Genomic DNA, 23,257 nt, shown 5'->3' with positions numbered 1-23,257 from the left:
TCTCTTCTTCATTCTTTGTGATTACGTTGTATCATAAGACAGCTGACAGCACAAAATGAAGCCTTTCCATAGGCAGACTGGAAGGAGTTTGTTAAGTAGGTATCCTTGAACATATTTCTCCACTAGGAGTCCGAGAATAAAGTTACCTACTCTGTATCTAGACTTTCACTTTACACAGTGTGGTGTGATGGAAATATTTTTAAATGATGCTTTCTTTTTTTGCAGGTCAGTTAGGCTTGGAATTACTGCTCTTGGTTCCCCACAGCTGAGATTGTAATACTAGTTACTGTTTGCAACTTTACAGTTGAATGTGGTTGTAAATGGATTCATCTTAATGTATGTGCAAATGCTTCCACCTTAAAATGCAATTGCTATGTTCCTTTCTTAATACTAGGACAGCTTTGCTGAAAGTTCACTCAAAGCAGTATGGAAGAATTGAGCAACAGGAAGCTCAGTATAATACTTAATATTGTTAAACAAACATCAGCATTGGAGTTCAAATCTCTTTTTCAGCAGTAATATGAAATGTTGGCATGAAGTACAGGACAGACAACAGAAGATATCTAGAAATAAACATGGACCCTGTATTACAAACTTACATATTAACTCCAGGGGACCAGTAGTGTTCTTGCTAACACTGCACAATGCTGCAGGGGAAAATTCCAGATAGCTTTCAAGATGCAACAGGAAATATTGAGACCTTTTCTTGTGCTAAATTTCAACAAAACAGAAAAGACTTTCATCTCCCATCTCTTCATCTCTTACTGCATTTTCTTCAGACTGCTTTGATATACCCTTAGAACGTTTCCAGAGCTGGTCTAAGGCATGATTTATCACTATCACATTTTTTCAGCACTGTGACTTGGGCAATGTTCCCAGTCTGGTTGCATTTCCCATTCACTTTATGGTTATCAACAATACACCTAATTACATGTTTATATCTCACTGAGTGCCTTTAATTCCTAAACTGGGCCTTGATCCTTTACATCACTAACAAAAAAAAAGCCATTTTTCATGTGCAAACACATCAGGAGCAGATTTGGGAAAGTGAAAAGTTTCTTGTTGTTGCTGTTGTTTTTCAGAAGCAGCAGCTAGTATAAATTCCATTGTATCAAACTATAATGTAAAGTCATCTAACTTTTAAGCAGTTTTTCATGGAGCACAGAATGGTCTTTTTGAAAGACAAGATGCATTGATGCATTGCGTTGACATTTTTCTTGTTAAAATTACCTGGAAATATTTTAAGCTTAGATATGTCATTAGATTTATTTTGGATGTGTTTAAAAACTCAAGTTCGGAAACAAGTTTTTGTTGTTGTTTTTGATGTTGTTTTGTTTTGGTTTTGATTTTGTAAAACTTCCAGAAAACTCAAAATTGAATTATTCATACAACTCCCAGCAGGAATAATATAACATTGTGGTAGAACTGCTCACTTCAGGAAAAAAAAAAAAAAGAGAGAGAGAGGGAGAGAGGGAGAGAATAGAAGACTAAGGAAGTATTAGAAGACCTTGCTCTGAGCTATACCAGTTTACTTGCTACCAGAAGCAGTGAGTTGCGAGGCAGAGCATGACCTCCAGCAATGCACTGAGGATAGGTATGGGGATTGAAATCCAGCCACTGCAGGGAGAAGTTCCTTAAAAGCAGCAGCCCCCTCTCAGAGGGAGCTTTTACTGGTGCTTTGCAACCTGGAGCAGAGGGGCAGCAGCAGGAAAGCTCCCTGGGACAGCCCAGGGAAGTGGTTGAGTCACCATCCCTGGAAGTCTTCAAAAAATGTGTAGATATTGAATTTAGTAAGGTGGTTTAGTGGTGGACTCATCAGTTCTAGGTTAAAGGTTGGATGGGATGATCTTAGAGGTCTTTTCCAACTGGAATGATTTTATTCTATGATTCTATTATCTGGAAATCCATTCACTTTTTAGCCTCTTGGAGAGGATATGTTAGTTACTCCAATTCTACAATTTTTTCCTTTTTTTTTTTTTTCCCACTAGACCTTCCATTTTAAGAGTCTTGAAGATTAAGCCTTAAAATTACTAGAGCATCTCCAATTTGTTTTTGTTTGTTTGTTTGTTTTTCCTTTTGTAACAGTCTTGCTGGAATAAGATTTTAAGGCGTTGTTGTCTCTTTCCATCTCAGCACCACCTAACCATGTGTTGTCTGCACTGGATGTATATATTCATATTCATGTATATTTTGTAATAACAGAAGAAGAGCATTTTTCTGAACTAACACAAGCAGCACTGAGGTCATGGGACAGGAGTAGCATGATCAGAAAAAATGAGAGGACATGATGGAGGGACTCGAAGAAGATTTGGAAAGGAGGAAGTCCAATAGATACTGGTTGCCAGAAACATAAAAGCCAATTAATTTCAACTCTGTATTTGACTTGAAATTACTAACTGCTTACATTTTAAGTTAAGAGAAGGGTCTACCTAACCAGAGCATTTTAAGTATATAGATAGATAGATAGGGCAATTACTGTCGTAGACCATATCTGTGCTGCATCTGATAGTAGCCAAAATAAGGTACTTTGGGAAAAGTACAATGGCATGACATAATCTAGTCTCAGTGAAATTTATATATAAATATGGCTAAATTGAATGAAACTCACAGGCAACAACAACGGGGTTTTGAACTCAAGAGAGAATTAGAACACAGGTTACACCACAATGAAGATATCTGACTTCTAGGAGGAGGAGATAACGAATCAACCAGACAGGCAAGCTTTTTGTGATGTTAGTGGGAATTAGGTAGCGACAACCTGGGATCAGGAAGGATGAGGAAAGCATCCTGGGTAGTGAAAGCAGAAGGATGGAAAGTTGCAGAAGAGGTCTGGAAGGGCATGCTTTTCATGCTCTAAGATGTTGTTCAGTCTTTGCCTGTCCCTCAAGATATCATTATCAGCTGATCATATGCCAGAAATTTAAAGTTCTTCCTCGGTGGCTATATAATAATTTTAACAACTTCTTTCAAGCTGATGAGTGTCTCCTCCAGAGGAAATTTATCCAGCTCTTGTTAATGAAAACTTGAATAATTACCTGCAATAGATAAGAATACTTCTTTACGTTCTGTATTAAAGATAGCCTAACAAAGAGGCTGAGGGTCAGACTGAAATGTCAACGGTGTAACCATTTATTTCTGGCTGCTCAAACTATTCTGAGTGAATGATATAGAGGAGTTCAGCTCTCTTGTGTACTCTTCCCCAGCTCCCAATGCTAAAAAAAAAAGTTGAAATCAGCTAGTGTACATTATACGATTTCCTGCTGGAACTGCATCACTTTGCACTCAGTAGGGATCAAGCCTTATGCTTGATATTTTTTGAAGCTTCTCACTGAATATTCTGGAAAAGTAGTTTAAGTTTTATACCATGCCCAGGCACTCCATGCAAATGTCACAATTCTTCCTGTGCCTGATCTCCTAAATTACTGACTAATTAACAGAAACCTTTCAAAGAAGAGAGCGGTGCATAGCAAAGAGAATAGTCTTGGAAGGATGTCAGGGTAAATGAAAATTCATTGGAAAAATTATCAAGTGACAGCTCTTACAAATGTTTACAGATGTATTTGGCAATTTTGTGGATCCTGATGAGTAGCAGTACCCCCAGAAAACCAGAATGGGATCTACCAAATCAGGTGCTCAAACAGCCCTTTTGCTGTTTTAACAGCCCTCCTTTTGGATGTTACCCTAAGCCTATGTCCAGAAATCTGGGGTGAGGTGAAGTCTTACACAGAGTAAAATTGCCATTTCCAACTTACTGACATAGATTTATTGTCCACATGAAATTGTTCCACCTTGGAGCTACATATATTGTGAGATTCATATTCCCTGGTTTCAAACTTTTACTCTCTGTTTCTTCAAGAATTCAGAAGCCAATAAAAATGGAGATGCTGTTTACTTGTATCTTTGCACTAATTGTTCTATTTTACCAATATGGATTTTTTTATTCCAAATGAAAGGCTAGATTCACTTGTGTGCCTTGTGCCATTCCTAGGTGAGAAAAACCAGTATTTCCTTCTTAAACATTCTATTTGTTTCTGTCCCTGGAGGACTGAAAGCATATAGCCTGTCCTAAGGAGATTGCCATCTTGTCTTTGTAAGGGGATTTAGAATTAAAACTCTGTAATTTTAAATGAGTATGTGAACTCAGTCCTATCTAGGTGAATTATTACTGTACAGTACCAACTTGCTGCACTTTTGAGCAAATAGTAGCAAAGAAGAAGCACGGCTATAGGATTAGACGATGACATTTTGATCTGATGCCTTGAACTCCTTGTTTGTAATTTGATAAGGAAATTTACGCAAAACTTTATCTGTTTGGATGCTGGAAGGTTCAACCTTTTCAGGACAAAAAGGTCCAGTGTAAAACATAACGAACAAATAATATCAAATTCATTTTTGGCAAGGACATTGCAAGTTTTGTAATCTTCTTCAGACCAAATGGAAATCTACAAATGCCAGCTCTATGGTTAATATTTTACTGAAACAGGTAGTAAAGAGGTATATAAGAAAATGCTTTCCCTTCAATCTTCCTAGCATTTCTGAATAATTTAGCCCACACCATAATCTGCAACCATGAAGTGGGTAACATTAATTTCATTTATTTTCCTCTTTAGTTCAGCGACATCCAGGAATCTGCAAAGAGTTGCTCGAGATGCAGGTAAGAAAGGATTAATTAATTGCCCCTATAGTCTTTGTTATATTGACTTAATGACTGCAATGCAATTTCGTGAACAAATCTCGTAAGCCTGATCCAAAGCCGGGGGGGGGGGGGGGGGGGGGGGGGGGAGAAAAGAAAAGTGATTGACTTGAAAAGAAAGTGAATTAAGAAATCTTGAGGAGATGGGTAGAATACTCCAGACAATTACTTAACTGAGCAAGTAGGTTTGGTGACATGTCTCTTTGTACCATGAGTGAATTACATGAACAGATGTTGATCGTTCAGAATCTGTTACTTTCCAGCATGGAGCAAGCGGATGTGCTAAGCTTTTTGAATGACAGTCTATAACTGAGCTCCTCACCAATGGTTTTCACACAACTAGGTCAAAAATCCAAAAATCTAAATCTCAGTCTGGGATGTAGGAAGGCCTAGCTAAAGACTTAGTGTCGTTTTTCCCTGTATTATTAAGCTTTAGAACTTGGTCAAAGAAGTATTTCTGCAGGCAGTCCTAGATTTTTTTTTCCACTGATATTTTTGATTTTTGTTTGAAACATGAAAGTAGCCAAATTTAACAAGACTGACTTCTCAGTCAATCTGTGTGAAATTGCCAGTGAACAACAACAACAAATTTGAATTACAATTTTCAGCATTGAAACCCTTCTTATCAAATCAGGTCTACTGATGATCCTTCATTTTTTGAAATATATTCCTTCAGTTCAGGTAAACAAATCTTTCCCTGTGTTTTTTAAATGCTTCTGGGATGGTATTTCTGGAACAAAATGACTGCCCTATCCTAGTTAATTCATTACTGTGGCCACCTGCCTCAGTATCTGTTTGGAAAATCTTGTGGGAGTCTTCTTACCACGAACAAGCTGTAACTACAACCTGGATTTATTACTATCAGGACCAAGTGAAGGGTCTCATCTGTTTTCCTGCTCATGATGAGCACAGATGGTATGCATTCAGTGAAAAAATCATACGTGTCTGCCCAGTTCATAATTTTGTCTTTGAAGAAAGAAAAATCTACTAATGCTTAGTCTAATCAAACTGCAGCTGCATTCCTTTATTTGTAGATTAGATATGATCATGTTGGTTATGTAAAGTGCATGTTCTTACCCTTAATAGGAAGTCACAGCAGTCATTTTGAAGATAGGAGTTATGCATATGATTACAGAGGTGAATATTTTATTAAAATCAAAAAAATTACACACTTGAGTGCCTTCAGAAAGATAGGCATGCATAAGAGTTAGGTATTTGCAGACAAGTGGTCATCTAAGACAACAAAGAATTCTAGATGGCCTGAGGAAACCTTTAGATTGACACACCTGGAAAAGCTGTGCAGATTACACAGGATGGTGTACCCAAAGATGGGAAGTGCTCAGCATTAGCTTAGTCTGTTCCAAAATAATGATATGTGCAAGAGCTGGTTTAATGCTGCACACTTCTGAAATCTGGCCTGAGGTGCCCAGAATATATTCTTCAAGGGGGTCTAGCACAGCAAATGAACATCACTGTTCTTTTATTTTTTTCCCTGTAGATCACAAGAGTGAGATTGCCCATCGCTACAATGATTTGAAGGAGGAGACATTTAAGGCAGTGTAAGTGAATGTTCTGCTTACATTTTCTGATTGTTTTCCATCTCTATTGATACTGAATTAAAAAGGGAAACTTAAACACTGTATGAGCTCATGAAGGGTGCATAGGTTTCATCAAGCCATTGCATTGAATTAGTTTTGTTACTGTTAGTATGCAAAGCTTACAGGTGCTGTAAGAGCTGCAAAAGTCATGATGACTTTCTTGCTCTCTGAGAGCACAACTCCTTGCACACATTATGAGGAAACCTGTGTTCCTCATGTGAGAAGAAAATACATGTAAATAATACAGTTTTGATAACCTTTGGATGGAGAGGAGTTATTCTGGACTAAGACATTACAAAAAAAAAAAACCAAACACCAAAAACAAACAAACAAACTTCTGGCAGGTTTTCTGAGACAATTCAATGATTTCCTTTTGAAATGGGTTTTGGGAATGGCAGAAGGCCGTTATAGGAACATAACTATTTCAGAAAGAAGACCCAGTGAAGATCATTATCTGTAACAATGGCGAAAACAGCTTAGTTTATAGTAGTTAGGAATGTACTGGTTAAAGTGGCAGAAAATTCAAATCACAGTCTTTTCCGTGTTGATTCTAGTCTATCATTTAAGGAGGTGAGAAGAGCAAGAATATGGGACCCAGTATTAATGATCTTTGTAGTACTCTATTTAAGTATTTGTGCGTATTGTTTGAACAAGTAATTTTGAATCTTGTGTTCCTTATCTCCATATAGCAAAATTTGCTTTCTGTTTCAGTGCCATGATCACATTTGCCCAGTATCTCCAGAGGTGTTCTTATGATGGACTGTCTAAGCTTGTGAAGGATGTTGTAGATCTGGCACAAAAGTGTGTGGCCAATGAAGACGCTCCTGAGTGCTCAAAATCACTGGTAGGCAGCAAATCCTTTGGTATTGTGTTTCTCCTCATTCTATGCAGTTACCAGAATCATCCTCATTGAGGATTTATACTTGTCATCAGTCAATGTTCAGATTTTTGTGTTGAAACAGAGAACTTGTTTTTGTCAGGTTCTGAAACTCTGCCTTTCAGAAGTGTCACAATGATGAGCGGAGTTATATATTGGAGCCCAAAAGGCAGACTTCAGTACATTAAGTTTAGCATTGTCCATAAATAAATGTTACCATTAGTACAAGTACCCTGTCTGTAAAATACAGGTCTAACTGTAGGAATTAAAGCAACCATAGTGTGTGAGTTTTCATACAGGGGTGACTTGAAAAAGATACCTGTCATAATTTAAGGTACTCAGGTAAAAAGTTAAAAAGCATACAAACAACAACAACAACAACAAAAAAACCTGCTAAGATCAGGTATCCTAAGATGTTTACAGGTACATAAGATCCCTGGATGCCTAGCAGGTTCAGCCAGGCCCCTGAGAAATTTAGGTGCTTGTGTTTTTGCCAGTTCTCACATTCAAACCAAATTACATGACTATATTAGTTCTCCCTAAAGGCTTCCCAAGCTGATCATCAAATAGAACACCAAATCCTGCTTCAATTCATCTGAAAATTCACTTTAGTCAGATTAAAAGTAAAAGGAGACCACTGTCTGGCATGTAGCATTGTAACTTATAATAATTTTTTTTTCAGTAGGGCATTGTAATTTTTGATATTGGACGACAAAATAAAACTATGAAATTGTGTTGAAAGCAATGGATTTCTCTGATTTATGGTCTAAATCTTCCCTGGTAAAAATTTACTTACTTTTGAATTTGGGCTTTCTCTTACAGATAGAAAGTACATTACACTATCTGTACAACAGTATCTTTCTAACAATAATTTTAACTCCTCATGTCCCTTATAGCCCTCCATTTTCCTGGATGAAATCTGCCAAGTAGAAAAACTCCGTGACTCATACGGTGCAATGGCTGACTGCTGTGCTAAAGCTGATCCTGAAAAAAATGAGTGTTTCCTGTCATTTAAAATTCCCCAACCAGACTTCGTTCAGCCATACCAAAGACCAGCTTCTGATGTTATATGCAAGGAATATGAGGACAACAGAGTGTCATTTCTGGGACAGTAAGAAAAATGGCAATTTTGTACTGTTTAAATATTTAGTTGAGCGATCCCCAAGGCATAGTGAGTGTGTGAGGACATTTGAAGAGGTTATAAGCATGCAATCAATTATCTGCATGTATAAAACAGCTGCTTAATGATTAAATATCCAAAGCTCTCATCACATTCTTTTCATTCCATGCTGTTGCAGGTTTTTCCATTCAAAATGGGCCTTAAATGATCACATTTTGTAAATCTTTGGGGACATTTTGCCAAAAAAAAAAAAATTGAAAAAACACAATTTTTCCAACATTAATGTAATAATTTACTTACTCCAGCTTCCCACTAACCCCATTCTAATCAGAAAGGATATGAAGAAAGGTAACAATAAAGAGAATAAAAAATCGCAATAAAATCCTGGGAAAATGGCCACAGATTAATTTTTTACACTCAAAATCAGAATTTTCAAATATTTCACAATATATTTAAAACAAGCATATGTACATCAAACTCAGAGGCTGGAGATAGAGGATTTCATCCTTCTGTCACTGTTACTGTGTCCTGCTTTCTAAGTAGTGAGATTTAACCCAGCATGTACTATTAGTAGGCATTACGATAGAAAAATATATAAAATGTCTAAATCAGAAATAAAAGTTATAGAAGCCGTGAGAGATTTGAGGCCATTTGCTGTTGTCATTGAAATATATAACTTATGTTTTCCTTTTTCTTACAGTTTCATCTATTCTGTTGCAAGAAGAAACCCCTTCTTGTATGCCCCTACAATCCTTAGTGTGGCTGCTGATTATGAACACGCACTTCAGAGCTGTTGCAAAGAGAGCGATGTCGGTGCTTGCTTGGACGGCAAGGTAAAGCAAATTTTTCACTTTGCTTGAAAACAATGCAGCTGGTCTGCAACACAAAGGTGAACCGTAGCCAGAAGGCGTGCTACCAAAGAGGCTCTAGGGGAAGACAGATATTTTTTGGCAGCCTAACATTCAATTTCCACACCCAACAGATAGGTGTATGAGAGGTCTCTCCTATTCCTCCCCAGTTCCTTGCATGAGCAAAGGGAGGAGAAAGACTGAGAAGTGGGTGGAATGCTCCTGGGTATGTAATTCTTTGTATGAAGAACTTGTAGAGAAGGGTCGGGATTAATCATGTGCTAGCGCTTTGATCACTATCAGATGAATTCCACATAGAACTATAGATTTTAAGTTAACTTTCAAGATTATTTGGCGTGAGCCAAGTTCTCTCTCTGTCTCAAAACTCAGTCCCAATGACTTCCATGTGATCGTTGTGGTGCTTCAGAAGAGAACTTACACTCTTTTGGGGCTACAGAGTTTCAATGAAATTGAATATTTGGTTATAACAGCAGCTTATCATTAGGTGAATTGCACTATGCCATAAGGCATAGTGTGTAGGCTAGAATTTAGATGCTGGACTGTGAACTGATTAGGGCTGCCTAAGAAATTCTCAGTTTGCTTGGCTTTACATCAGTGCTAACTGGACAAGAACGTGTACTGTTTCTGTAGTGGGATTTTCAGATTTGCTTTCTGTTCAGTCTGTTAAATGTAATTAGCTTAATGTGACAATGTGCATCCTATTACTATAGGAAACTACCATAAGAGAAAAAGTCAAGAAAATAAGCGTGAAGCAGCAGTATTCTTGTGGAATCCTCAAGAAGTTTGGAGATAGAATTTTCCAAGCAGAGTAAGTTCCAATCAGTGTTTTATAAAAAGTAGACTTGTTGGCTTAAACCTTCAACTACTCATGAGGAAAATATCAACACACACAATTCACTTCTATATGCTGAGTTTGATAACTGTACTCATGGTACTTCCTAGTGTAACTTCGGCTGATGAACACTGTCCAACACAATAGAGATTAGTGGGTCAGTCTTTCTGGACTGCACCTGCAGTGATTTCTCAGCCCATTTTTTTAAGTGTAGAATTTAGTTCTGGTCAGGTTTCAGCATAAAGACTGGATACAGAGGGGAACCTGTGTATTCCAAGTGGATAGTGAGTAGTAGTAAAAAGATCATCCACGCGAGTCACAAAGAAATGAAACCATCCCTTGAACCAATACGCAAGATATAGAGTTACCTGAGAGAGGTCACTCAGAACCAGATTCCAATGTGTTTAATCTACGTGTTTGCCAAAGTTGTGCCCTGTTCTGATGCCTGTACTGTGTCTGTGCTAATACAGAGATGCTTTACAGTCATTTGAGAGAGAGGGAATTCTAGGGTGTGATTCTTATATATACACCTCAGATCAGAAAAATCCAAACTTCTTTCTTATTGTTCATTTTAAAGGAGAATTGGGTTGCAGGTACAGGTGTCAATGCCTTTTTTTTAGCCACCTGAAGTTAGGTGAGAAGAATGAATGTTTACTTCTAACATCAGTGATGTATAGTATAAGTGTTACTGACTTGCAAGTTTTCTGTTTCATATGGAGCTTTGAATCAAGTGTATTTTTCTTCTTCTCTGTCCAGTAAACTTGCTTTCCTGAGTCAAAAATATCCCAAGGCTTCATTCACAGAAATCTCAAAACTTATCCATGATGTTAAGGACGTCTACAAAGAGTGCTGTGAAGGGGACATGGTGGAGTGCATGGATGACAGGGTAAGCTAAATATTCTTTTAAAATATTTACATAGATGAAAAACAGTAGGAAAATAAAAATTTCAGTAGCATGAATAGCTGCTGAAGTTCACAGTCCTAGGAACTTCTATTCAACACTGCTGGAAGGTTCCTCAGCCACTAAAAACTTACAGTCAGCTCAGCTAACTGTTACTGGAACTAGGTTTTGGACCATGATCATGAGGGCAAGGAGTTTTTATTTATATATATACATATATATATAGTGTGCGTATGTGGTCAAAATCAAAACGTTCATCTGGGAGGGGGATTGTTTGATGGCATTTGCTCACTTCAAGTCAATTGTAAACAAAGAAAAAGAAAGTGGAGGCAGAAAGAAATTCTTTGCAATCCTGCTGTGTGATTTTAATCACCATTAATCCAGTTTTTCTGTAGTCCCAATGAATTCTACAGGGCAGCTCACATGGGAGGATTTGCAAAACTGCAATAATAACCTTATCTAAATATTGCCTGCCCAGCTGGAACTTAGACATACTTCTTTAACTTATAACCAGCTGGTGTGCTGGTTCGGCTTCATAAAACTCTAGGGTTTTTAATGTTTTGTTTTCTATCAGAGCTGGACACGTGACAGGACTGAAAAGATTAATCAGGCATCCTTGTGACAGTCTCAGTGGCTTTAACTGCCTTTCCAGAGTTTGTCTCCTCAAAGATCCTCTGATTATTTCCTTTTGTATGGAAACAGCATTTCTTTAGGAAACTGCTAAGTAAATAAGTAACCTGAATGAAAAAAAAAAGTCTGAAACAGAGAAGAGAGTTGAATTGATCTATCTAAATTATTATTTCATAGCTTATCTGAAGCTCTATTTTAATTTTACAGGCAGAGCTTGTGAACTACATGTGCTCTAAACATGAGACTTTCTCAAGTAAAATCAAAGACTGCTGTGAGAAGCCCATTGTGGAACGAAGCCAGTGCATTATGGAAGCAGATTTTGATGACAAACCTGAAGATCTTCCTTCACTAGTTGAAAAATACATCCAAGATAAGGAAGTCTGTAAAAGCTTTGAGGCAGGCCATGATGCATTCATGTCAGAGTAAGTAGTGCAAACAGTACGTGTGCTTGTCCTGTAAACAACCTGCTCTTGTTTCTGGGCTATGGCCTTTTGTATCACTGGAAAAAAAGAAAAAAAGAAAGTCCTCTTGGATATTTCAAGTATGTATGGAGGAAAGAGAGGACCACATGGAAGTCCAATGTGGCAGATGTAACTTCAGGCCTAGGTTCTCATTCACACTTTGTGGCTGTTATCAAAGCTGAATTTATCGTTGCCTTTCCTTTATTCATGGGTTTTGTGCAGGTCCACATATATTATCTGCTTGAGAAGCATTCTGTCCTGGGGATGCTATTTTGTTCCTCTTAAATTTGCCCTGTTGGCAGTCAGAAGAATGGCCAAAACCCAAAAAATTCTACTAAAAAAAGCAGGGAGCATTTCAAACTCACTGTCCACCTTACTTGATCTCATCTGAGGGACTGTCACTGTCAATTACTGTGTTGTGCATGAGGAAAGCAGCATGTTATTCAGGAGCTCTAATGCTGTCAGCTCGTGTGTCTTTCAGGTTTGTTTATGAATACTCACGAAGACACCCTGAGTTCTCCACACAGCTGATTCTGAGAATTGCTAAAGGATATGAAACACTCCTGGAAAAGTGCTGCAAAACCGACAACCCTGCTGAGTGCTATGCAAATGCTGTAGGTGCAATGCTTTGTTTGCATGTGACTAGAATGCTTGGTTGGTACTAACCATGAAGCAATTCAGTCGAGGAGCAGACAAAAAGCATTTTGAGAGACTAATCCCAGAAGAAGTTAATATTCTGATGGGACATGAAGCAGTGCAGAGCCCACGATAAAGATATGAAATCATCTCAGCTTTTTTTTTACTGAATTTCTGTTAGAACTGAATGCTCATTTGTGAATCAAGTCCCCCTTACTCCAGCTAGGCTAGAAGCAAACAGTTGGCCTTGCATAATGTATATCTTAGAGCTAGTAAGATTTAGAAGAGACCATAAGGTATATTTGCATGACTGTGACCAGAATGTCCTGCTCTAATGTTACTGATAAATTTTTACTTGTTTGCAGCAAGATCAACTGAACGAACATATCAAAGAAACTCAGGATGTTGTAAAGACAAACTGTGATCTTCTCACTACCCATGGCGAGGCAGACTTCCTCAAGGCGTAAGTACTTTCTGATAAGTATTCTCCACCGTAAACAATGATTCTGGCAGCTTTGGGAATATGAATTTGAACCTGACTTCTATTTTCAGTTCACTAGTGTAGTTAAGCAGAGAATTCTTCAAAAGTGAGCAGTCATTTTTAATGCAATTTTTTCAGATTGTTGATCCGCTACACTAAGAAAATGCCTCAGGTATCAACTGAGACCTTGCTTGAAATTGGAAAGAAAATGACAGGCGTTGGTATCAAGTGCTGCAAGCTTTCTGAAGACAAACGCCTACCTTGTTCTGAGGGTTATGTGAGTACATTTGTTTATTCTTTTTATTCCTCTGAGAGATTTCTTCTGTTCTCAAAAACATGGAATTCTGGTGGGATAGTAAACTCATGCTGATTTTTCATAGCCTTCAAGCTAATTAGCAACATAACATAATTGGAAAGTCCATTCATTTTTAATGGACATGAGGACCTAAATAGCTCTCTCAAATGGCAGCTTGTGAAAATTGTAACTCGGCTTTGCTCTCCTTCAGAAAGCAAAAGTCAGATGATTGGGTCTATAGGAGCTTGTGTTTGGAAAAAGAGCCTCTTAAAAGAAAACCGTTCTTATTGATTGTAGTCTAATGGTCATACTGTCAGCAGATTAAAAAACACCTGACTCCAGGAATACACATTCGTTTTAAATTCTAAAACTGTGCCATTTCTGAGCAGCTGATTAGATTGGAAAGCTTCCACTTTCAGCTATGCTATAGTGACACAAACATCACACATTTCTTCTGTTATTGTAGAAGGTTTAACTCATGTTTGTACTTTTTTCCATCTATCTCTCACCAGCTGAGCATGGTGATTCAGGATATGTGCAGGAGACAGGAGACCTCACCTATAAATGACAATGTTTCACACTGCTGCAGTGACTCCTACGCTTACAGGAGACCATGTTTCAGTGCCATGGGAGTAGATACCAAATATGTTCCTCCACCATTTAATCCTGAGATGTTCAACTTCGATGAAAAATTGTGCAGTGCTCCTGCTGAAGAACGGGCAATAGGCCAGATGAAGTAAGCTAAATCAAATTCCTTGGAGAATAAACTCAAAAACGTAACACTTGAGCAGGGACAGAAGTAAGCTAACAAAAACCCTGATCTGTTGTCTGACTGGGACTTCACTGGTGACAGAGAAAACCAGATGGAACTATGTATTTGTACTGAGCTTGTCAGCATGTCACATCGCATAGTTAAGAAGAGGCACAATAAGTTACTTTCTTCAAATGAAATTAGTGTCTTAACTAAACGTGACCAGTTTCATGTAGGGCCTCAGACAGTGCAAATCTTAGGATTTACTCAGTTAACGCAGCATACAGATCATTTCACTAAGTTCTTTCCATCCATAACCAGGATAACGAAAACCCAGCAAGTGATGGTGGTAGACAGGGAGTTTGGCAAAGACCTCTCGAGGCATGACAAAAAGCCTCTTAAATGAACTGTATCTGCATAGAATGACATATTCTAAATTGGCAAACAAATGACAACAGGTAGCGTTAACTATGGCTTGATGCTTTGTTTTCAGATTGCTTGTCAACCTCATTAAACGCAAGCCCCAGATGACAGAAGAACAAATAAAGACAATTGCTGATGGGTTCACTGCCATGGTAGACAAGTGCTGCAAGCAGTCAGATATTGAGACATGCTTTGGCGAAGAGGTATTTCCTATCTCCTTTAAAAATAAAAATAAGCATACAGGAAATGGGGAACTCTCTAGGAAACCAGCCAGTAGGAAAGGGGTATAAATGTCAGTTTCCAAAGAGCAATCTCTCTATCATTTGAAGCATTAATGGATCTGCATTATTGAGTGAATCCTTTTTTTTATTTATTTATTATTTATAACCAAAGTATCGCATAGGTACATATATTAGGAAGACCTTAGAAGGAATTATTCTGTCTGTAATTCACTCTGTTTATTTTCTACCTTTGCAAAACTGAAAGATACCCAGCATACAAGAACACACAGCTCCTAAGCTTAGAAAGTACCATTAGAATTATCCTTTGAGCCATAACAGAGACACAAGTTGAAGTTCATAGAAGTTCTTGCACAAGCACTGCATACTGTGCTCTCTTTGTTTCTCTTTCACAACTGTTTGCATTCCTTTTTCTAGGGTGCCAATCTAATAGTCCAGAGCAGAGCCACATTAGGAATTGGTGCTTAAGATACGGTAGGTAAAAGAAATAACATTTATATCAAAACGGGTAATCCCATCCCTGTCTCCCCATCTTTCTACCCATTTAACTTCAAATCAAAAAGAGCCTCTAGCTGCCGTTTAGCCACTGTATGTTGGCTTTCTCAGTGGGTAGTCTACCAACTACAGTCATACAGCATATGGAAGGTTGAAGTGCTACTAGAATGCTACTGTTTTGCAAAATAATCTTTTATTTTATTTTTTTTAATCCCATCTAGGTTGCCCAAGGGGAAAATATGAAGATAAAATGCTTCTGTGTAACTTCTCCTGCCCATTACCTTTTTTCCTTGGTATTGAATGACAGTTTCGTAAATCTTCATTTTTTTGTCAAACCACATGCTTTTCCAGAAACTTTTCAATTCTATTACTTTGCAAAAAATGAATAGTAAATAAAATCATTATAAATCTGCATCTGCCCTGGTCTGCTGGTGACTGCTCTAAGGCAAAGATCTTACAGGCACTCCTTACACAAGATGGTTGATACAGCAGTATTTATGGATAGACATCCCATTGTTTTCTCTATTTCTTGCTCTTTTAAAATATTTATGTCCCACCAATTGGATAATATGAAAGGTGGTATGATTTTTAGCTAGACTTTAATAGGAACATTTGACTTTTCACAATTATAATTACACAGTAAGAGAATGTTCCAAAGAGCCAATCAGTCCAAAGAAGATGGCTAGTAATGTTCTCTTAAAAATGAAAATAAGATCTTTATTTTTATTATTTTTATAGCCACAGATCAAGCATCTCTTCTCTTGCAAAGAACTGCACAGTGAGCTGTTTTTAGACACGTCTATTTATGCCATTAGTTCTTTATAAAAAGAACTTATGACTTTAGAGATGCCTTTTAAGAAGCCAACAATCAAAATCATGCCCTTCATTGCAGTGAGCTCCTAACAGAGACATTGTTGGGTTCCACACCACTAAAACACCGTGATTTTCTATTATATACTTAGTTTCAATCCACAAACAACAAAAAAACCACAAATCTTGTACAGTTGAATGTAGGATGGCATGTTTTTTTTTTTTCCTGCTTAAAGCCCTTGCATAATAAAGCATTTTATGGGAGCAGTTTTCTTGGCCTTGAAACCCTTTGTGACTCTAGTTCATGAACCGAGAATCTTCTACAGAACCACATAAGTACACTCAGAATGAAAGAGAGACATGAGGTTGAAAATGTAAAGGGAAGAATTTGTGAATCTTGATACAATTGGAAGGTTTGAAATTTCAGTCAGTTAGTCATAATTATGCGTTGTTTTAGAAGAATGTATGTGACCTCAAGGTGTTAACAATCATCTCATTAGAGATGCAGAGCTTAGTGATTTTGAGCAAGTAACATTCAGCAACTGCAGTTAAACACTTTCCCTTCATTGTTCCATGTTCATGGAAAGGAGCACAAAAGTCGTTATAAATTATAAATTATCTAATTCACAGTCATTCACTGCAGCTGAGACTAAACTGCTCTACAACAGTGTAGTTTAGTTGTAGTTAATTAGAACACGTTAAGCTTGTCCAAGGAAAATGTTCAGCTAGGATTCTGAAGCAGAGAAATCAGGTCTAGCCCCAAAAGACTATAAAGAAGTGGGGAATTCTCGATAGTTTTCCAGTCTTTCATGTGCTGGTTAGCTCACTGTAATGTCTGGTAGATCTTTTAAACAGCTACAATAATTACATATACAAAGCAAGTTAACAATTCCATTAAGATTTAGTAATCCAGAATGTGTTTTTAATTACTGCTTGTGTAATTTTGCTGACTCCAAAGGGATACAAAATTCATACGCATGATATCCAGGCTGCATGTATAATTGCTGAAAAAAGCGATGTGTCAAGAGAACAGAGTAAAGTTGAATATTAATACACCAAAAAATCTGAAAGAAAGGGACTGACACCCCCACCCAGTTTCTACAAGTCATAGAAATCCATCCATTTCACTCTTGTACATGAAAGCATCTTTCAGTTACAGAAAGAGCACCATAGACAAGCTACAGCACTTAAAGGAGTATCTAAAGCCTCAGTAATGCTGTGTTTTTTAAAATTACATCTTAACAGCTTTCACTCCCATGCTGAGCAATTTTCCATGTATTCTTAAGGTCTCTTTTGGGCTGCGTTTTTCCAAAACTGATGCTTTTTGTCAATTCAGGTTCCTTTATAATGAGGTAACTTTTCTTTTTTCCTTGTAGTGTCTGAGTTGTGTCTGAGTTCAGAAGGCAGAGGAATAAACAGAGCTGCAGCTCCAGCTAAGATGACAGTACAAAAATATTCTGTAACCACATAAATGTCTCCTAAAGAGGTAGAGAAAACTCTCCTGGAACCTGGAACATATTTAAGCTTCTGCTACCAAACCTGAACCATGACTTCAAGTTTCAGAAAGGCCAACTGTTAAGATAACTCTTGGCATGACACCTGTGACTTGTTTTCATGCAGCAGCATTTGTTAGAGTATTTCAACAGACTTTTTGCTTTGATACTTCTGTTTTGACTTCTAGTCCCCAGAACTCACTGAAAAATTACACAAGTATTCCTAAGTAGTCAAGTGGAAAATCAAAACACAAATCAACACACACATTTGTACGCTATGACAGGTTTTTGGAAGGCCTGTCTCATTGCCTGTGGACAACTGAGTTTGCAATAGTATGCCAAACCAGCCAGAGCACTGTTGCAAGCATCCACGTCTTGCAGTGTGACAATTCACTTGGCAGTTTTGCTAGTACATGGTGTGCCTGGAGAGGCTAACGTTTGCTGTGTCTGTCTAGATAAAAAATAGAAATGCCTTCCCAGGGAGATGGTGTCTCAGGAAAGACTTCAGTCTTTTGACTTCAGTGCCGGTGAAGCTAATGGAGCAGATTATCTTGAGTGTCATTATGCAACACTTGCAGGGCAACCGGGCGATCAGGCCCAGTCAGCATGGGTTTATGAAAGGCAGGTCCTGCTTGACGAACCTGATCTCCTTCTGTGACAAAATGACGTGCTTGGTGGACGAGGGAAAGGCTGTGGATGTGGTCTACCTTGATTTCAGTAAGGCTTTTGACACCGTTTCCCACAGCATTCTCCTCAAGAAACTGGCTGCTTTTGGCTTGGACTGGCGTACGCTTCGTTGGGTTAAAAACTGACTGGATAGCTGGGCCCAAAGAGTCGTGGTGGATGGAGTCAAATCCAGTTGGAGGCCGGTCACTAGTGGAGTCCCCCAGGGCTCAGTACTGGGGCCAGTTCTCTTTAATATCTTTATCGATGATCTGGATGTGGGGATTGAGGGCACCCTCAGTTTACAGACGACACCAAGTTAAGTGCGTGTGTCGATCTGCTTGAGGGTAGGAAGGCTCTGCAGGAGGATCTGGATAGGCTGGACCGATGGGCTGAGGTCAACTGTATGAAGTTCAACAAGGCCAAGTGCCAGGTCCTGCACCTGGGGCACAACAACCCCAAGCAAAGCTACAGGCTGGGAGATGAGTGGTTGGAAAGCTGCCTGGCCGAGAAGGACCTGGGAGTCTTGGTTGATAGTCGGCTGAATATGAGCCAACAGTGTGCTCAGGTGGCCAAGAAGGCCAAAAACATCCTGGCTTGTATAAGAAACAGCGTGGCCAGCAGGTCTAGGGAAGTGATTGTCCCCCTGTACTCGGCTCTGGTGAGGCCGCACCTCGAGTACTGTGTTCAGTTTTGGGCCCCTCACTACAAGAAGGACATGGAGGTGCTTGAGAGAGTCCAGAGAAGAGCAACGAAGCTGGTGAGGGGTCTGGAGAACAAGTCTTACGAGGAGCGGCTGAGGGAGCTGGGATTGTTCAGCCTGGAAAAGAGGAGGCTCAGGAGCGACCTTATTGCTCTCTACAGGTACCTTAAAGGAGGCTGTAGCGAGGTAGGGGTTGGTCTATTCTCCCACGTGCCTGGTGACAGGGCAAGGAGGAATGGGCTTAAGTTGCGCCAGGGGAGGTTTAGGTTGGATATTAGGAAGAACTTCTTTACTGAAAGGGTTGTTAGGCATTGGAATGGGCTGCCCAGGGAAGTGGTTGAGTCACCATCCCTGGAGGTCTTTAAAAGACGTTTAGATGTAGTCCTTAGTGATATGGTTTAGTGGAGGGCTTGTTGGTGTTGGGTCAGAGGTTGGACTAGGTGATCTTGGAGGTCTCTTCCAACCTAGATGATTCTGTGATTCTGTGAACATGGTACTGCTGTAACACACAAGGATTTAAAAGAGTGACATCTTGCAGTACCGAGTATTCCAGAGAATTACAAAGCCTTGCAGTCTGCTCCTGTTTGTATGCCCTATTTGCCTGTTCCTCCTCCTATAACAGCACAGTATAGCAAATCAGTATTTAGCTGTAGTTTGTGATGTACTGTAGCCGCTCAGTAATATGCAAGCTAATTTTTACTTTCTCCGTTTTCACTTTTTTAATAGCTCATATCTCTGTTTCATATACCCTCTCTGAAGGTTAATAAAACCACAACCAGTGAACCTCAAACATTCACAAAGACTACATCTGCAAATCAAGTTTTTCAGTCTTTGGAAAAAGCCTGATGGCAGCTACAAATCCATCCTTTACATGAAACACAGTTTTGACAGTATCATCCATTAACACTAGTTGATGAAAAACTCCTCTAAATTAACCTATTTGTTATATTTAGATTTCATATGCTAAAACAACAAAACAAACAAAGTCAAAATCATTAATTCTTGTGCAAAACCTACCATTGCTGTGTGAAGAAGATGTTTGTGCAGATTCCAAAGTTTTCAGAATAACAGCATGATCCAGAAGTTAGAAATGATGCTTTTCCCTTAGGTGGTTAGAAAGCAAGATCTTTATCTGACTTCTCCAGGGGTAGAAGGATAAGAAACCATATCCATTTCCTTCTGCCCTCTCCTTCAGTCTTTAATTCCTTCAGCTGACCCCACATCATCTGCATCCATCAGACTCTCCCCCCACCTGCCCAAAGCTCTTTATTTTCTTCATCCCTGAATTAATCAGCTACCTCCTCCTGTCCATACCTGTACTATATTCTGAATTATGAAGTGACAGTTGTTTTGTGTGTAAGCACAGTTTCCTTTGTCTTTTAAAACACTGGGTATTGGTACTGGTATTTGTAAGGACATCCCCACAAGGTATTGTCATCTCCTGGCCATGGCATTTCCCTGTTACTGCTTGATTTCTCACAGTTCCTCTGAGGTTGATGAAATGCCATGCCCTCTTGGCCCCATTTGCTTTGCGTTCAGTCTCAATATTTGGGAGCTCATGATTCTAGAGAGTCTCTTGTAAGGCCACTAGCTGTAGCTTTAATAAATGGGAAATCCTTTAATGCATGCTTCAGCTTTCATTTGAACATTTGATAACATCCTGATCTTTGGTAACACTTATATACAGATCATGAGAAAGAAAATAGCAAACTGATCAGTTAGCAAGAATGTTTTTCTAGCTCTCCGTACCAGCTTATGATGCTGATCTTGAAGAGCTCAGATTTTTTTAAAAAAACAGTAGAGTATCTCCATAGCTTGGCAGTGGGTAGTGGCTCTGGACCAGGGCATGCTCCTAAGTTTACAGAAAATTCCTCTTGGTCAAACAGCAGCTTTTCTCCTCTCAGATACATGTCAGAAGATCTTTATGACTGTATGATATCAAATGTGCAAATTTTGGGTGCATCTTAAGATATACAAGAAAATCCCCTAGCATCTTCAGGTATATTTTTTCATAATATAAATCTTTATGATCTTTTTGCCCAGGGGTTGTTCTCCGTTACCTCTTACTAAGGGTAGCACATGACTTGCTGCTCAGTAGTGGGTGTGCTTTTTAAGTTAATTACAAATAAGTATCATTTAGTAATCAGTGCTAAGTGACTTTATTTTCTTTTATGTTTTCTGATTCATGCTGTGTTATTGTCTTGACCCAAAGACCTGGAAGTGACTTTTCTGCAACCAGGACTAGTAAGTTGAGTTTCCACCAAGATAAAACTATATGTCACTAGGACTAGTATTGAAACACATTTAATTTGGCTTTGGTTGCAGAATCTATCAAATTTAACTGCATATAGATGTCACACAAGATCTGTGAGAGCATGCTGTTCCCTCTGGTCTTCTCTGTGAAGAAAAAAATGAAACTTCATTTACTTCTTTCATTGGAAGCATGTAAACATGAAGAAGATGGGGGAAACTGTCCCTCAAGTTATGCAAAGCAATTGATACTCTGAATTAACTTCTTAATGATATGCAGTCCTAAGTGAATAATAAAGGCAAATCTCCCCTATGCCTGAGCCATTACTTGCCAATACCAATACAGACCAATTTTCAAGAAATATTGACAAAAGCAAAGGCTGCACAGTTCGAGGATTACACCAAGTTATAGTTTACAGGAAGACTTGTACCCCAATCTTTATTTACACAATTCCTTAAGTAGCTGGGCAAAGTAAAAATCTGAGTTTACAAGGTGCTTTCAAAATAGTCTGGCCAAAATCACAAACCTAATAAGTAATTTTGTCACACTTCTTTTCAGCCAAGTTGATTGTAGCTGGGGAGCCTCACTGAAGTCTAATGGAAATTTACATTTGTGTGGTTAATTGTTTACAGGCACTCATTGATAACAGCATATAAGTAATTTCATTGCTTCCAGTCTTCTTTGTTTTGAAACTCCCCTGCATAGTCACATATAATCCACAATAATGAAGTGGCTACTGGTTCGTTCTTTGATTTTTTCTTTTCCAATTAGCTACATGCAAAAAAATTCAGAAAAGACTTGCTCAAGATACAGGTAGGAAAATCCTAGCAGAATTGTTTTCCTTCTTAAGATGACCTTACAGCTTTGCAACTGTGTCGGTAACTAGTTGGTAGTTTTTTTGCATAATTTCACAAAGAACGTGAAGTTAAAAAGCTCATCTTCAGAATACATATGGAGACTGGTAACATCTGGACATGTCTACTAGGATGTGTGTTCTCCCAGTGTCTGGTAATCTTCTACATGGTCCAAGCAACATGTCCTTTGTAGTACCCGTGCAGGAAAAAGCGGTTGTTGGATTGCTCATCTTGGGAGTCAGACTCTGTCTGAAAGAACATGGATTTTTTAATATCTTCTTTTTTAATTGGGTAATGAAGAAACACTCGGGAAACCTATGTTGTTCCAGTTGTTGGCTAATTCTGTAAAGCAAAAGCAAGCTACACATGCATTGCAGAAGTGGCTTAATGCAAGAGTAGACACGGTAGAAATGAAAGCCATTGCCTCCTCACTCTTCCATATCCCTTCCTTAAAGAACCCTTACATACTTCAAGGCTGAATTGCAGCAAGAGTGACCTGTTCCATTGACTCATTTCTAGCAGGAGGAGTCCAGAATGGTCATCTTTCTATCTCTTCTAGCATGTATTTCTGCCAGGTAGACATAATTCAATGGGGAGAGCAATTTTACATGCCTTTTCCTTAAAGGAAAGAGGGGCAAGTCATTAGAAGTCTCTAGAATTCTAAGGCATTCTATACAAGTGGCCTGTTTGTCTCATTCTTCAGACGTGCAGAAGCTACAGAGAGTTGACTAGATTTAGTTGACTACAAGGTGGCATCTAACATGACTTGAGATACCCTAGGTACCCCTCCTTGTCTTGATTAGTACTACTCCAGAACCTAACAGGAGTTTTCTGGGCAAAGTGCTATGCTAACCAACTGCCATGCCATATTTTAGCTATCCAGCAGCACACACAGGAGATATTATTCAGTGGACAACAGTCAAGTGTGAAAACTGAAAAAGTAGATTTACAAACGTTTAAGCAAGAACAAGCTTTATATATGAAATTAGCATTTAAGAGGGCTTCACGTCTACCTTTCAAAGTTGTTCATTCAACCATAATACTTTTGCTGCATGAACAACCTAAAAATTGTCAGGAAAAGATTAAGATAAGGCCACTGGCCTTCTTTGAGAAATAAAAGGTCATAAGGCAGTATTCCACTGAGGAACAGGATCCTTTGCCAGAAGAACCATCTCAAATAGA

The 23,257-nt window shown here is 38.6% G+C and overlaps 1 protein-coding gene across 2 annotated transcripts in view; it reads left to right on the top strand.

The window, feature by feature from the left end:
- The window catches only part of LOC121068936 (albumin), a 34,991-nt gene extending 19,286 nt beyond the window's left edge, over positions 1 to 15,705 (top strand). The window contains exons 2-16 of one of the 2 annotated variants that reach the window (XM_040554488.1): positions 4,611 to 4,654; positions 6,192 to 6,252; positions 7,003 to 7,135; positions 8,065 to 8,279; positions 8,989 to 9,121; positions 9,868 to 9,965; positions 10,746 to 10,875; positions 11,728 to 11,942; positions 12,463 to 12,595; positions 12,983 to 13,080; positions 13,237 to 13,375; positions 13,906 to 14,129; positions 14,638 to 14,770; positions 15,224 to 15,280; positions 15,523 to 15,705. In XM_040554488.1, the coding sequence (XP_040410422.1) occupies positions 7,007 to 7,135; positions 8,065 to 8,279; positions 8,989 to 9,121; positions 9,868 to 9,965; positions 10,746 to 10,875; positions 11,728 to 11,942; positions 12,463 to 12,595; positions 12,983 to 13,080; positions 13,237 to 13,375; positions 13,906 to 14,129; positions 14,638 to 14,770; positions 15,224 to 15,274 (1,698 nt within the window). In that variant the 5' untranslated portion in view covers positions 4,611 to 4,654; positions 6,192 to 6,252; positions 7,003 to 7,006 and the 3' untranslated portion in view covers positions 15,275 to 15,280; positions 15,523 to 15,705. Of the gene's footprint in view, positions 1 to 4,532; positions 4,655 to 6,191; positions 6,253 to 7,002; positions 7,136 to 8,064; positions 8,280 to 8,988; positions 9,122 to 9,867; positions 9,966 to 10,745; positions 10,876 to 11,727; positions 11,943 to 12,462; positions 12,596 to 12,982; positions 13,081 to 13,236; positions 13,376 to 13,905; positions 14,130 to 14,637; positions 14,771 to 15,223; positions 15,281 to 15,522 lie in introns of those variants that run through there. The other variant, XM_040554487.1, reaches the window with a different exon arrangement.
- Positions 15,706 to 23,257: the final 7,552 nt, after the last annotated feature.

Source organism: Cygnus olor, chromosome 4, assembly GCF_009769625.2.
Source record: "Cygnus olor isolate bCygOlo1 chromosome 4, bCygOlo1.pri.v2, whole genome shotgun sequence".
NCBI lineage: Eukaryota > Metazoa > Chordata > Aves > Anseriformes > Anatidae > Cygnus > Cygnus olor.
This window is presented reverse-complemented; position numbering and strand designations above follow the sequence as displayed.